Source organism: Pinus tabuliformis, chromosome 3_1 (assembly GCF_031772625.1).
Source record: "Pinus tabuliformis cultivar Carrire ecotype Pingquan chromosome 3_1, CPIR1, whole genome shotgun sequence".
Classification (NCBI taxonomy): Eukaryota; Viridiplantae; Streptophyta; class Pinopsida; order Pinales; family Pinaceae; genus Pinus; species Pinus tabuliformis.
In genome coordinates, this window is record NC_142301.1 from 747,243,890 (window position 1) to 747,260,965 (window position 17,076).

Genomic DNA, 17,076 nt, shown 5'->3' on the forward strand with positions numbered 1-17,076 from the left:
AAAATCAGTTGTTCTCCATCATGATGGATGAACATATGTCTTTACAGGAACATCTCAACAAAATTAAAGACATTCGAGATCAGCTCGAAGCCATTGGTCGGACCATGGAGGAAGAAGATATGGTAGTCATTACTCTAAAAAGTCTACCGAAATCTTATGAACATTTCATAGAAACACTCAACATTACAACCACAAATGTTGATCTAAAGTTTCCAGATTTATGTACCAAACTTCTGCAGCAGGATCGGTGGAAACAACAGTTTGGTAGTGGTACTTCATCAGTGCCCTCGGAAAATGCATTTGCTGCAAAATACCAGTCCTCTCAGTCTTTTCAGCAGAAAGGCTCTCCTCAGTCTTTTGATCCTGCTAGGAAGAAAAGTGTGCAGTGTAATTACTGTCACAGGTTCGGTCACATGAAGAAAGATTGCCGACAGAGGATTGCTTCTGAACAGAAGAAACAGGGAGGGCCAAATCAGACAGCGAATGTTGCAGAACATACCGAGCAGACAGATTCTGCCTTTTACGCTTTTATGGCTAAAAGGTCTTCAGAACATGTTCCTTCCTCTGCATGGTACATTGATTCTGGTGCATCACGCCACTTCTCTCACAGGCGTGACTGGTTTATTGACTTCTCACCTTTCAGTGATTCAGTGGTATTTGGTGGAGGTGAAAAGTACAATGTAGCTAGCAGGGGTACAGTTCAAATTCAGTCTGGTGGATGCACGCTCATATTTCTAAATGTATACTATGTTCCTGGTATGGAGATTAATCTACTATCTGTCAGCCAAATTATGAGGAATTCTCCTCAGCTTGATGTTGTGTTCAGTGCACACAAGTGCTCCATCATTGACAGGGAGACCAGTCTAACAGTTGCTGTTGGCCTAGAGGACCATGGTCTATACAGGCTACTTGACACCGGTGACTTTCCAGAAGTGGCTCTAGCAGCACGTGTCTCTCCCATCAGCACTTTATGGCATCAGCGATATGGGCATCTAAATATGCAGTATCTCTCTCAGCTCTCTCGGGAGGGACTTGTGTCAGGATTACCTGATATTCAGACTCAGCAGTTGGGGGTATGCAGCGCCTGTCAAGCGGGAAAGCAACATCGGTCTTCATTCAAAAATGGAGAATCTTGGCGCGCATCTAAGGTACTTCAGTTACTTCATGCTGATATTTGTGGTCCTATGAATACAGCTTCTATCACTGCTTGCAAATATTTTTTACTTATTGTAGATGACTTCAGTAGAAAGATGTGGGTGTATTTTTTAAAAAATAAATCTGATGCTCTTAGTACCTTTCAGAAATTTAAAACCTTAGTTGAAAAAGAATCTGGTTATAATATCATGACCCTTAGGACCGACAATGGGGGGGAATTTTGTTCCTCAGCTTTTGCCAACTTCTGTGATATTCATAGCATCAAACGTCAATTAACCACACCTTACACTCCCTAGCAGAACAGTGTTGTCGAGCGTCGCAACCGCACGGTTGTTGAAATGGCTCGTTCCATGTTACAACACAGGAGTGTTCCAAACAAATTCTGGGCTGAAGCAGTATTTACTGCTGTTTACCTTCTTAACCGATCACCTACTCAGGCTGTTAAAGGGAAGACTCCTGAAGAAGTTTGGTCTGGTCGTAAGCCTAAGATCAGTCATCTCAAAGTATTTGGCTCAGTTGCCTATGTTTGGATTCCATCTGCTAAGCGCTCTAAGTTGGATTCCAAAAGTCAGAAACTCATGATGACAGGTTACAGTGATCATCACAAGGCCTATAGGCTGATAGATATAGCCACTGGTCGTCTTAGCTTCAGTCGAGATGTAGTATTTGATGAAGACAGGATTTTTTCAGTCTTCTTCTTCTGAGCAGCGTTCTGAGGATCAGCCTCACAGTGTTCTTCTTCTGGTCAGTCCACCTGATGGGAGGGATGATGTAGCATCAGTATTTGATAATACTCTATCTGAGCTTCCTCCAGAAGCTAACCCTCCTCTTGCTGTTCCTATTGAGCCTTCTCCATCTCCTCCTGATATTGGTTCCTCTACTCCTGATATTGGTTCTACTTCTCTTCGGCCTAAATGGTGGGCTAAAACCATAGGTGATCTCCGGGATGATGAGCTCCTTGAAGGTAGAACTTCTAGACATAAGAACAAACAACAGTCTACAGTCAATTTTGCTCTTATGGCTAACCTACACAGTATTTTTGAGCCTCAAACCTATTCAGAGGCTAAGGGTACATCTGAGTGGGAACAGGCGATGGAAGCCGAATTCCAGAGTCTTCAGAAGAATCACACCTGGACACTTTCTGATCTTCCTGCCGAAAAAAAGCCCATAGGCTGCAAATGGGTGTATAAAGTGAAATACAAAGCTGATGGAACCATAGACAAGTATAAAGCTCGTCTTGTAGCTCGAGGGTTCTCACAGAAGGAAGGCATCGATTATGAGGAGACTTTTGCCCCTACAGCCAAGATGAGTACCATAAGGCTTGTTCTTGCCCTAGCAGCTCAGTTCAATTGGAAAGTTCATCAGATGGATGTAAAGAGTGCTTTCCTAAATGGTGATCTTCAAGAAGAAGTCTACATGACGCAGCCTCCAGGATTCAAGGTTGCTGGTCAAGAACAGAAAGTATGTCGGTTAGCTAAAGCAATCTATGGATTGAAACAAGCTCCTCGGGCTTGGTACATGAAAATTGATCAGTACCTGACAGATCAGGGTTTTCAGCGAAGCCCATCTGATGCAAACCTGTATATCAAGCATACTGGTGATGATATCTTGTTTGTGGTTGTCTATGTGGATGACCTTATCATTGCTGGCAGCTCTGCACATTTGATCCATGGGATCAAACAAGATCTATGCAGAACTTTTGAGATGACAGACTTGGGACTTCTTCATTACTGTCTGGGGGTTGAAGTTTGGCAGACTGAAAATCAGATCTTTCTCTCTCAGTCCAAGTATGCCAAAAATCTTGTGGAAAGGTTCAGAATGCAGGATTGCAAACCAGCCAAGACTTCTATGGAACCAGGGCTCAAACTTTCAGCACAATCATCCTCTCCCCTTGTGGATGAAACTTTATTCAGGCAATTAGTGGGCAGTCTCATCTATCTTACTGCTACCAGACCTGACATCAGTTTTGCAGTAAGCTACATTTCTCGCTTTATGTCAGCTCCTAAAGCTGATCATTGGATAGCAGCAAAGCGGGTGCTACGATATGTGCATGGTACTTCTGATTATGGCCTCTTATATACTCGCAGCTCCAATCCTATTCTCAGTGGCTACACTGACTCTGACTGGGTCGGTTCGGTTGATGACCGTAAATCTACAGCTGGGTATGTGTTTAGTCTTGGATCTGGTGCTGTTACTTGGACTAGTAAGAAGCAACAGGCAGTGGCTCTCTCCTCAACAGAACCAGAGTATCGGGGAGCAGTTAAGGCATCCTGTGAGGCAGTTTGGCTTCGTCGTATGCTTGCAGATATGCATGTTTTCCAGACAGGGCCTACTTCTTTGTTTTGTGATAATCAGGGAGTGCTCAAACTTGCCAAGAATCCGGTCTTTCATGAACGAACAAAGCATGTGGAAACTCATTGCCACTACATTCGCCAGCTGGTTGAAGACGACTCAGTTCAGTTGCAATATGTTCCCACAACAGATCAGCCCGCCGACATTTTCACCAAGCCTCTTGGTTCTGATAAATTTGTAAAATTCCGAGGGTCTATTGGTGTTGTAAATAGATTGAGCATTAAGGGAGGGTATTAGAATATCTCTATTTAGTATTTAATGCTCAGTCTTTTAACTGTTGCTATTTTTATTCTTTTAGCAGTTTCTTAGATGAAATTGTTTGTTTCCATATTCTACATAGAAACCTGATGTTTCTATTATTGTAAATATCTTTGTATTATCATTGAGCTGTTTGCTCATTTCTAATTAATTCATTCGATATTCTTTTATGAGGCAGACAAGTGGTAGTGTTACAATAGCCATCAAATCTATGAGACCTCATTAACACCCTTCTTACTCAATCAGTGAAACCATTATAGACATGTTTCCTGAAATCCCATGGCAATTCATGTATCACCAATATCGAGGATACTTCTAGAATTTAGCTGCAAGGTATTGCGTTTACAAAATGTGACTTGCTATATACCATATCTTCTTGTTCTTCTAGAGCCTTGTACTAGAGTCATCTATCAGGAGTTTCTTCCATTAGCCTCAGATGATATGAGAGATAGTATCAGTGGATGTTGACTGACTGCTAGATGAGACATTCCTCCCATGAGCACGTTTTTTGTTCTACACAGTATTTGTACATAGCTGCATTATTGCTCTATTTCCTTGATCCACATTACTAGGTTTTAGACTTTGGTTCATCTCAACATAGGATAGATTTGTTTTTACCATGTTTTTCTAGGAGTGGCATTTTGTACTCCCACTTTGTATTCTCTTACTAATGTACTTCACAGTGTGATTGACCTATTTACGGTCATTTGTTGGATATTGATAAATTATCTTATATTATCTTTTATCTAAAATTGCATAGCCTTTAGGCTATCATCTTTTCAGTAACTTATGTTTTAGATGTATTACCAAGGCATAGATGGATTGTTATTGGAGATGCTGTGGTTGCTTTGCTTTAGTATACCACCATTTGCTGGATTTCAGTTGACATATCACCAGTTTTCTTTATCCGTGGAATGTGGATATTAAATAATTTTGCCCTTTCATTTCCTGTATTGAATGGAGACAATGTTTTTCTGTTGTTTTCAAGAAGTTAATCCACTAGTGCTACATCAATACCTCATTCGTAAAGAAACTTTTATAATCCTGCATTGTCATCTTGCTGGCAGCTGCATATATATGGCTAGTTATTATGATTGTTGAGTCATATGATATGATATTTATTCTTTGTTTGTGGTCTCTTTGACTGAAATCGGCTTACGCAGATAATTGTTAACGTTGCAGATATTAATACCTTTTTTAATGATTTATATCAATTACATTCATAAAAACGATCCTCCTTTTTGCTTGGGTATCTGTATGTGGTGGTTCTTGAGATCATTTTTTCATATCTGAATATAGTAACCAAGTTTTCAACTTTTTCTTTGTGCACACATGCAACAGTTGCTTCAAGTAACATATAAGCAGATCTTGTGATACAATGTCGCAATTTGAAATGAACCAGTCTCCCATTAGTCAATAACATGTATGATTCCTTGATGCAGAGGGAACTTGAAACAACACAGTTTATTCAAGTGGCACCATGGTTGGGTATAACCCCTGGAAATGATGGCCAGGCACAGCGAATTTTGACTGAAGATGGTAACAGTCCCATTGTAAGTGTTTTCAATGCTGCAGCAAATGCAGTTCTGTCACATCCACGGTGCTTAAGCCCATCATCATTTCTTACAATGTCCAAGCAAGCTGAAGCAGCTGGTAAATATGGTTCTCTTTAACAGTATTTTAGAGGCAGTTGGTAAATATGTTCTCTTTAACAGAATAATTTGAGGCTATGATGGATTTGGATTCATTCAACATTAATTTACTCTTTTAATAATTGATTGTTACATGACTCACAACATTTGTAAACACAGCAAAATTTTGTCTGCTATTACTGTTACCACTCAATCTAGCAGGGTCCTAGGAGGGGTTCCTAGAGAGAAACTACTGGGTCAAATGGCAACAATGGAGCAATAGGCCACTGTCACCTCAGCTAAAGCTCCCTTCTCTTACGGACTTTCACTGATGGGAGAAGTCCCGGTAATAGGGAAATCACTATGAATGGTATACCAATGATCTAAAAGCAGTGATTTCAAGGGACTATTCAAAGGAGAGACTCAAATGAAAGATGTTTCTTGCACAAGAAGCAAGGTGTATGGCTTTCCAAGAAGGGCTAAAGGGATCCTAGGCTTAGGGATGAGGGGTTATCTCATGAAAGGACACCCTATACCTAAGAATCTTAGGAGAATAGGCCTCCCAAGATGATCCTTGTGAAATTTGAGTGATAAAGATGTGGGACCACCAAGAAGCCAAAGTGGGCCCAAACAAGGCCAGGGGCTTCGGATGAGACATCAAACAAAAGGGTCTTGACGAAGTGAGGAAGGAGAAAAGGATCAAGGAAGTCAGTTTTTTCTTGAGATTTAGTGCATTGGTTCTCATTGAAGCCACTACCAATTAGGCCTAGAGCTAAGAACAGAGTTGGAGCTACGACATGGACAAATTCCAAATCTAGCCATGGGATTGATCTCAAAATATGTTAGGGCCGAGAGGACACCCCAATGCAGCTATGGACCAAATCGCTCACCAATGGATGGCTGCAATAAAATTCAGGTCATGCCCTAGGAGACACTAGGTTAGGGCTTAGAGAAAGAGAAAGAAGAAGGTGAAAATATTTCCGTTGAGGTGATCACGAAGGATTAGACTAGTGCCTAGTCTATTAGGAGAACGGAGTCAATGAGTTTTCGATGTTTAGAGTTTCTTTTACCTAGTCAAGGAGTTCCCCAACGACTTCGTTACCAAGGAAATTTATACTTCTTGATGCTGCAATTGATGACTTATCAAGGCAATTATGACGATCATATACCCCTAGGAACATTCATTCAGTGATTCACTATACCAAGCATGAAACATATGAAAAACCTAACGAAATTAAGATTCAACAAATTCACATTTCTATTAGGGCAGCAACTTAAACTTCATGAGCAAAAATTTCATACATTATACATGTGACATGAATAGAAAGATAGATCATAAAAAAGGCACTTACAAGTATAGCAAATATATCCACTCATCAAGAGAGACAAAAATCGAAGCTCCAAGACAAAGACAAGATTTCCAAATATCAAAATGCATCAAAGATTATCTAGTTCATCCTCCAATAGCTATAGTGAAATTCTAGATGAAACAATGATCCAAATCTAGGTGATCATGAATGAGAGGGAACACCTCTCTTATATCTATACTATCCTCTAAGGCGTTCGAATAGCCTAATATAGCCTAATGACGCCCCTATAATAAAATACTGTGCAAAATAACAATACTTTTGGTGACAATCCCACCAAATAGATCCACAACATGATTAATTAGCCTCTTGAGAGGGCGGAAATGATAGAAAGGTAGCTAGAAGGGCTGTTGGAAGGCAAAATGATGTCCCTCATGTGCCATAATGAATGGGAGGGCTCCAATAAGAGAGATGAAGGGGGTGGCCCCTTAATCTCCAAGCAAATGAGTTGTGGTGCTCCCAAGTGGTGTGGGGGCATTAAAAACATCCTCATGGGTCTCCAATTGAATCGAACAAGCCTGTGGTCCATGTATAAGGGCTAGAACAATGATGCAAGTCGTCCCTTGTCTCCCTAGGTGAGACAAAATCCCATCTAGGCCGAGGATCAACTGCCAAGTGTGTGGTGCAAGTGTGTAGCCGACTGGGCAAGGTGGTCCAAGTGCATCATCATCATCGAACAAGTGGGACACGGGCAAGCAAGAAGTGGTGCTGAGGATCCCATGGCGTGGCTATCTACTCTTTGCTGTAGTGGAGGCACATGCTTCTCAACGCTCAACCAATAAATGCCATTAAGACCCTCTGGAGGGTTTGGATCCTGCATAAGGAGACCAAACCCGAAGATGAAGCCCCATTTGCAATCCTGTATAAGATCCAATGTGCCTCCTCACCTTCCAGTACAACATTTCATTAGTGGAATTGAGAAAATGAGCTTAGAAATCATGAAGCGAAGTGGGCACTTCACAGTGGCATGCCCTTTCATAATGGGCTTTAGAATATATAGGTGTCTCCGGGCTTAAGAAGGAGGTTAAGCAAAGACCTTTTAAGTGGTTTCAACCTCTAAGGGAGTGACAGGTCCATGGTACATCCATCAGATGGAAGGGCTCATGTGAAATAGTGATGGAACATAGTCGGGTAACAGGGAAGGTTGCAACCCACATGCCATGGTACAAGGGTAGCTCTAATGACGAAAGCCCACACTTGGGTGTATAGATGTAGGAGGGAGCAATCGTGGTACATGACTTACCCCGACCTTTGTTTTTCTACCCTTCTTCATATGCCTTTTTCATTTTATTGATTTTTCTTTTTAGAATTGCTCGGGGCTCTAGGGAATGAGAGCATGATGTAAATGATATAGCAATGAATAACCCCTTAAGGTTGAACAGTTCATCGTCCACCAGAGGTTGGGACAATCATGGGTTCCTCAATGATGCAGGGGGCTCACACAAGGTTCCTTAGGAACCAAAGTGATGGCCATAATGATATGGGTAGAGTATATGTTTGGCTTTTTCCCACATCTTAATTTTTTATGTCTTGACCATCTTTTGCATCTTATGGTACATTTCCTCTTGTAAGTGGCCAAATTATGCTTTTAACTTTCTTTTTAGTTGCATCATGTTATTTTTTTCATAGGGCTATATTGTTCTTTGCTTTGATAATTGCATTTCTTCATTAACACATTAAGTTTGCCGATAACATCATAACATTATTCATGTTGAAATACAACAAGAAAATCCTAATTAAATTAGGAATTAAATTGTAATTCCACATCTCATGACAACTTGTAATAGTTAACTAATTTAATTTGACTTACTTAGCTCAATTAATTCGAGTTGGGGGTGTAACTTACTGTAGTGGGTTGTGACTTACTGTAGTGTGGTGTAACCTGCAATGATCAGTAAACTAAAGATTCATTCATAATTAACTCATGCATGTGAGATCAGAAAAAGACCCAGTTGAGATTGGAGTTCAGGGACAATGTACTATCAGTTGTATAATCATCCAAATTGTACAGGTGGTGCATGCAATCAGAGGAAGGCCTATGAGGATTGCACAATTCATAATTGTGGGATTTCCCAATTAAATATGGGCTAATTCCCAAGGGAACAACACAAGGAAATAGGAGCTTGGCAAGCAACAAAATTGGCTAAGTATTGGCTTGAGCTTGTCTGGGAAGCAGTGAGATAGATAGAGATAGTGCAGAGGTTGCTCAGGCTTGAGCAAAGCATTGTAATCTTCTCATATTTTTTCTGATTAATGCAATATATAGATAGCAAGGGATTTTAGCTGTGACTTTCCCCAAAAAATCATTGCGTTATGTGTGATTGAATTCTTTCTCTTATATGCTTCATGATTTCATCGATCGTTTATTGTTTCCGTTGATGAGTAGAGTAGATTCAAGTCAATTGTTTTAGCATATTACAATTTGAAGTTTGAATTTACAAGCAATTTCTACATGGTATCAAAGATGCAATCACTATAGAAGAGGAGAATAAGAATTTGTCTTTTGCAGGAGAAATCGAATTTGCAGTATCATACTTCAGAGCCGGAAAGATGTCGTTCTATGGATTGAGACTCAAATATGCCCTTGAGGGTAATTCGAACTATATTGCTTGGAAGGACAAGATGGAGGCAGTGTTGGAAGACAACGAGCTTCAGGAATTCATAGACAAAGATATTCCTAAGCTAGCTGATCTTCAAGATTTGGGAGAGTGGAGAAAAGTGTGTGGCAAAAGCAAGAAGGATTATCCTAGAAGGAGTTCGAGATCATATTGTCTCGAACCTCCACGGTAATCTAAGTTGCACGAAATGCCGAAACGTTTCGAAGTTTTTGAAACAGGTACGTTTAGAAACGTTACCTCCCAAAAATGGAAACATGGACCGAAACGTTAGCCGAAATATTATTTATATATATATATATAGATATATATAAGTGAATAACACATTATCTTGCAAGAGAAAAGCGAATAAGACCCATAGATGACCATTTGAAAGGAAAAACAAGTCTATATTAACCCTAATAGATGATTACATGATGGTCGAGTTTCAGCCAAGTTTTGGAGTTTTGGGTATGGGCACTGCCCGAAATGCCAAGTTCTTTGAAGTTTCGTGCATCGTAGATGGTAAGGAAACTCCATTTGCTATGTGGAAGGCCTTGACAAACCTGTTTCAAAACAACAATGGCCACAAGAAGCTGGCATTGAAGGACAAGCTCAGAAATATCAAGATGGAGAAGGGCGACCCAATACCGAAGTACTTGACCAAGTTCACCCAATGTCGGGATGAGCTTGGAAGTGTCGGTGCAACAGTTGCTGAAGATGACACGGCGAGCCTCGCACTTCTAGGCCTTCCCAAGAGCTGGCACAACTACCAGGACTTAGTTAATGGGAGGGAGAAGCTACCAGAGTGAGAATGATTGTGGTCCGACTTGGTACAAGAAGAGATTCGATGGAGCACCAAAGATAGATCCTCATCCAAGCTTGATGATGAGGAGAACTGTGCCTTAGCTGGAAAGGCGAAGAAAGGGAAGGGGAAGTCATCCCATTACAAATCAGATTCCAGTAAGGGCGACAAGAAGAAGTACTTGTCAAAGATTAAATGTTTTCACTCTCATGAGTTGGGACACTATGCCACAAATTGTCTGCATAAGAAGGCCGATAAAAAGCCCTCAGGAGGCGCGGCAGGTGAAGCTCTTGCTTCACAATTCGAGCTGGATTTCACCCTCATCTCTTGCATTTTGACATCGGTGATGGATAGTGTGTGGTACCTGGGTAGTGGAGCCTCATTCCATATGAACGACAGCAAAGAGTTCTTTAGTGACTTGGAGGAGAAGGATCTCCTTTTACACATCGAGATGGGAGATGATGGGAGGTATAGCACGACCAACATCGATACTGTTACATTTCAGAGGGAGTCTGGTTCTCCTCTCACATTGAAAGATGTCGGTATGTTCTAGGTTTGAAGAGAATTTCGTTTCAGTTGCCATGTTGGAGGATCATGGCTACGATGTGATATTTAGCAAGGGAAAGGCTTTCCTGCGTCACATAGCCTCAAGACACAAATCGCAGAAGACAAGTCAAGACAAGAAGACACAAGATGTGGCGCTAGCTAGGGATAAACCCCAATGTGGGGAAACCCTTGATCAATTCTTTTTATATGTTCTTCAGTAGTTCAGCAGAGAGAGAGACATAGTACATTTACAACAGAGGTCAACACTTTGACTTATCTAGCTAAGAGCATAGATCATCTCTAAGAAGATGATACATGAGGTAGTTGAACTCAGTTGAAGACATGTTGCTTCAACTGATTCTCCAAGGTGACTCCATCACCATGCTGCACCTATCATTGTGCTGCTCCTCATCATCATGCTGCAACTCACTGTGCTGCACCATGTTGCATCCATCATCATTATGCTGCATCTCATCATGCTTCACTAATCATGATTGTACCCATCACTGTACTGTGGAGCTCTTCATTGCACTGTACTTGCAGCTCCCATTATTGTATGAATGTTGTACCATGTACCATTGCTGCACCGTGTACTTGCTGTCCCATGTGCCATTGCTGCACCATGTACCAGTGCTGCACCAATCAACACCATGCTGCACCATTACTTTTGTCATGCTGCCACACAGCCTTAGCTGTTGGCTATGGCCTATGGCCTAGCCCAACAACAAGATAGACTATGATCCACAGTCTTAGGATACACACAAGGTTGTCATTAACATGTACAATTTTGATCTGTGTGTTATAGGAGCTTCTTCTCATCAAGATCTCTAAAGAGACCTCTCCTATCAAATTGAACCAATACAAGTCAAAGCAATGACCCAACACAAGTTACTAGTGGAGACGAATACATACTTCTGCACTTCTATTTATGGGCAATGTTTTGGTCACTGGTTAGGGCTCCCACTGTAACCTACAACAATCATGCCCAAAACACGCCTTAAATCAACGTTGCGAAAATCGCAACCGAGATTAAATCGACGAGGGGAAAAAATCGGGAAAAATTGTAAAAATCAGGAATTGGTAAAAATCGAGAAAAGATCGGAAAATACAAAAATATTCATTTTTTTCATTTTTTTTTAATATCTAAAGCGTCTACAACATAAAATAAATACATTGACACATAAATATGATAAAAGAACTAATATATAAGATGTGTAATATCATTTCTAGTGCTACATCACATATAACAGTCAATCATGTCTTGTATAGTAAGTCCTGACTCTTGAGTCCCAACTCAGTCTCAAAATATCAACAAAAAGTATAATAATGTATCTCATATCATGAGTCATAATGTAATATACAATGAAATGAACCAAATAACTAATACTACTGATTTCCTCTGCTCCTCTTGCGAGAAAATGCAACAAAATTCCCTTTCCCTCTAGATGTAGATGTCGATGGAGTTGGCAGTGGACTCTGTTGTGCTCTAGAAGCTGAAGAACTAGGAGCTACAGGAGGTAGACCGTGTCCTCTACTGGTGGCAGGGGTAGCCTAGGTAGGTGGTGTCACCTCCTCCTCCTGTTGCTCCTCCTACTCGTCCTCCTCCCCCTCTATGCCTTCCACTACCTCCTGCTCTAACCAATCATCGACAGACTCCATGAGAGACCTCTCGGCCTCAACCCTCCATGCAATTGTGGTGTCAATCCCATCCAATGAGATGGCCTCCATATCAGGTATCCTCTCAAGTTGCCTCACCCAAAATCGAATATTGTAGTAGATGTAGACCATGTCATTAAGTCGTGTGACTCCAACCTGTACAAAGATCATAAAATAATAATTATAAAAAAATATTATTTAATGAATTCAAAAAATTAATTGGAAATTTGGAATATTTTAAGTTTTAAGTTTGTAGACCATGTCATTAAGTCGTGTGTCTCCAACCTGTACAAAGATCATAAAATAATAATTATAAAAAAATATTATTTAATGAATTCAAAAAATTAATTGGAAATTTGGAATATTTTAAGTTTTAAGTTTAACCTGTTGCGCTTCTTGTTGTGTATTTTTTCAAATACTCTAGTTGTGCTCGCATCCTGAGGAGCTACATGTATGGTTCAGGGTTCGAATGGCAAGCTTTTGCATATGGGGTACTCTGGCACCATAGCAAGTCCACCATGCATCTACAACAAAACTACAAATAAGATAAACATAAGAAAAAATGAAATTTGAAAGTTGAAGCAAAGTATGTAATTACGAACTTGAAGAGACAATGAAATTTGAAACAAACTAAAAAATACCTGCCATTTTAGTCTTCCTATCAACCAGCACCATCTCAAAGCTAAATGTGCCACCTGCCATCTTGTATATATCCATTTTTTTGAAGATTTCTGCATGTTCTGTTGGAAATCACACCAGCCTCTGAACATAGGTTAAGAATCCATCCATGATCTCAGCATCAAATAAGAACCGACATGGGTAAGAATATGCAGGGTTTAGGTAGATCCCTGTAGCATCAATGGGATGATGGAGTGTGTTGTTCCATCGTTCATCAATCACTTCCCATAGGAGGAGTTGTTTCTGAAAGTCCTCATCTCCCTTATCATCATAGTAGGATCGAATGGATTCTTTGGCCCTGTCCATGGCCTCATACAAATAGCCCATTGCAGGCTTGTCGCCGTCATCTAATCGAAGAACCTTTACCAAAGGTTCAATAACGCTACACACCTCCTGCACTCCCGCCCAAAAGTCTTCCTAGTATGAAACTAATTTGCATATAGCCTCTCCCTTTGGTTTGCGGCTAAATGTCAAAGCACACCACTCATCTGAAAGAAACAGTCTCTTGACATCCCACATAGAATTCAAGAGGGATTGAAGAGATATTAAACTGGTGGCAAACTGTGTAATGGCGGGGTGCACCAACTCCTTGTTGTTGGTGAATTTTCTCATCAAGCTAAGCAGAGATGCATGATTATATATAAATTTTGTAATGCTTTTTGATGAGTCAACAATATCTTTGACAAAGGAAAGTTTTCCTATGCCCTCCAACATCAAATCAATACAATGTGCAACACAAGGTGTCCAATATAAAGTAGGATGCCTCTCCATAAGCATCTTGCCAGCAACAACATAATTTGCAGCATTGTCCGTTATGACTTGGACAAAATGTTCTGCATCCACCTCCAAAATAAACACATCCAGCAAATCACATAATAATTTTGTATCTTTGATATGTGGAGATGCATCAACAGATTTCATAAACATTGTCTCCTTGGGACAATTAACTAAGAAGTTTATAAGGGTTCTCCCATTTTGGTCGGTCCAACCATCTGACATCACAGTGCATCTTGTTTGTGCCCATGATGCTCTAAATTCCTCCAATCTTTTGGTGTAGTCAACCTTTTCATCTTGAAGAATGCGGCCTCTAAAGTCATCATAAGAATGGATTTTGTACCCTGGGCCAACAATTGCAATAGCATCAACAATAGGCTGGAAAAATGGATTATTCATTGCAACGCTGAAAGGAATATCACTCCAAAAGAGAAACTTGCCCAAGAACTTGTCAACTTGTTTTTTCTCCTTGTTTTTAAGCATTGAAGTGATAGATGGTTGTGAACCAGCCATGGTTCTAGGAACAAAAAACGATGAGATAGCTACAGGGTTGGTTTTAGATATTGATGTTGAAGTAGAACTAGTGCCACTTTCATATTCACCTCCTAACACTCTCCCTGCTAGTTGCTTCCTCAGATCTGATTTGGACAGTTTGGCTTGCTCTAATTCTTCCAATGATCTGAGGGCTCTTCGGATGATTTCCACATTTGTATTGGAGCAAGGCGCTATCTCATGTCCAAGGATTTGTGCAAGGTGATACTTCAATCTATAAATCCCCCCTGTCATATGATGCCCACACAACTTGCAAGACAAGTTTGATCTATCAAACCCTCCATCAAGTTCACCAAATTCCCACATAGGGTCCAATTTCCTTGGCATGTTTGTAACTTGGTTGAACTCTTGAATTTTAATATAAGATGAAGTTTGAAGTTGAACCTATGGAACAATAAGAATTGCAAATTTAATAATAATAATAATACATATATGACACAACACATTGAATTTTTCACAAAAGAAAAAACCTCAATTCAATCCAACAATAATAGAAAAAATGCACATTCAAATCTAATAAAAAAGGATGCAAAAAAGTAGAGCACAAGAAAAAATTAAACTAATAAATCTAACAATCAAGTTTTTGCATTTTTGAACAAAATGAATCCTCTCCACTCTATGCAACAAACATGAAAAAAAACACCATCAAATCCACTCAAAAATCATTGATAATCAATGGTTTATAGAAACTCAAACAAAAACAAGAAAAAAACAAAAAAAATGGCCAAATTTGGTGAAGAAATTTGGTCCAAACACGAAGTTCTCTTGCTTGGGATGCTAAAATCTCTCATTTTTCTCCTCCTCTACCCTAGTAGATGCCTTCCTCTCCTCCTCAACTCTCAAACAAGTCCGTTGTCTGCTTAAAATGAGAAATAAAACTCATAAAATCGCTTATAAAACGCGTTGTTCCGGAGGCCCACGATTTCTTCCACTCGAATCATGATTTTTTGCTAAAAATCATGATTTTTCGAAAAAATAAATACATAAATAAATAAAATTAAAAAAACTTTATAAAAATTGGGCGATTATATCGGCTGACTCAAAAAGTCGCGATTTTTTGAAAACGCAACACTGCCTTAAATTATGCGGCCTCCTCTCCTCTCCAAGTTAAGTGATCTCATTGTTTGAGGAGGCACCTACAACTCCTTGTATAAGGATGTTTGACCCTCCAAACAATACCTACAGGCCTGCAGCCTAATCACAACATGAAGGTCCCTTTACTCAGCCTGTTACAAGAGAATATCCCTGCGTTTTATTGCCCAAAGCAGTCACTAATTATTGCGGCCCTCCAGCAAGGTACTTTGACCCTCCTTCCAGCACTTGGTCACCTGAAAATGTTCCTTCAAACCCTCGCTGGCTTGTCTTCCTTACTGTGGCTAGGGTAGGATAGACTTGCATATTTGGGCAGTGTGAATAGGCCTTCTTCACCGTGCTATATCTCTCCTTTAGGCAGCGTAGAGGGCGGGTTGGGCAGTGTATAGAAGTAGGGGTCTCCTCCCTTGAACTGCGGCTAGACCATCCTTTTAGGACTGCGGCTAGGGCAGCTTGTTTAGCCTCCTTTCCTCCTGCGTCTAGGGCAACTTGTTTAGCCTCCTTTCCTCCTGCGTCTAGGGCTTCATCCTCCTAGATTTTTCTTCGACTAAAATCCAAAGCGAGTGGAGAGAAATCAAGAATGAACTGTGTACAAATGACTCTCAAGTCACCTCCTTTTATACTAAAACGTTGAGCACACGTGGGGGTTATTTGGTTGTTGTTCGACTTTGACAATTTGTCATATAACACAAATAAATTCATATCTCCATGAATACTTATCGGAATCGGATGGTCTTTAGATCAATCCTACACCTCTTGATGAGAGGGATTGAATAAAAATATCAACTGCCACAAATAAGATGAGCCACATGGAGTTTGGCCCTAGTTGCCAATTTTAACACTCCCTCTAAACTAGGGAGAACTCCATCTGCGGATCCATCTGCCAGACTGCACTATCTCTACCATTAGTGCCCTGCATTGCTCTGCTCTGCTGAACCATGAAGAAGAAGAATTGATCGAGAATGTCTCATGCCATTCTCTACTGACCAGAAGTCAGTCCCATATGAAGAGAGTGTCTCATACCACTCTTACTGATTCCAGATCAGTTCCAAAAGGGAGTGAGTTATGTCACCTTACTAACCCGAAGTCAGTTTCATTGATCCCTGATCAATATCAAAAGAGAGTGTCTCAAACCACTCTTACTGACCTGAAGTCAGTTTCATTAATCCCAAATCAATATCAAAAGAGAGTGTCTCAAACCACTCATACTGATCCCAAATCAGTTCCAAGAGAGAGTGAGCTATATCACTCTTACTAACCCAAAGTCAGTTCTAATTGATCCCAGATCAATGTTGATCATCTTAGCATAGGGTGTACAATAGATACACGATGTGTCCATTAGTACTACTGTGGTCCCTAACCCCATTTACCTACTCATTGGCCAAATTAGAGGTACTTCCCATGAGTCCCAGACTGCATGGGTCGGATGCCATGAGATGTTCTCTTGAGAGGGAGTTTCAGTTACATGTAGATGTGGAGATTTTAGCTCCAAATGAGGAACCTCAGGATGATGTGGAGCAGCCACATGCAAAGGAGCAGAGAGTGGAAGCACCCACTCATGTAGAGACTTCCAGCGATGGAAGGAAGCACACTAGAGAGGCCAATAGATTGATGCG

The 17,076-nt window shown here is 40.4% G+C and overlaps 1 protein-coding gene across 2 annotated transcripts in view; it reads left to right on the top strand.

Annotated features, from left to right (window-relative positions):
- PIR121 (transcription activator) overlaps window positions 1-17,076 on the top strand; it is a 481,847-nt gene that overhangs the window by 375,107 nt on the left and 89,664 nt on the right. For both annotated transcript variants that reach the window (XM_089411826.1, XM_089411827.1), the window contains one exon: window positions 5,208-5,418. In XM_089411826.1, the coding sequence (XP_089267952.1) occupies window positions 5,208-5,418 (211 nt within the window). The remainder of the gene's footprint in view (window positions 1-5,207; window positions 5,419-17,076) is intronic.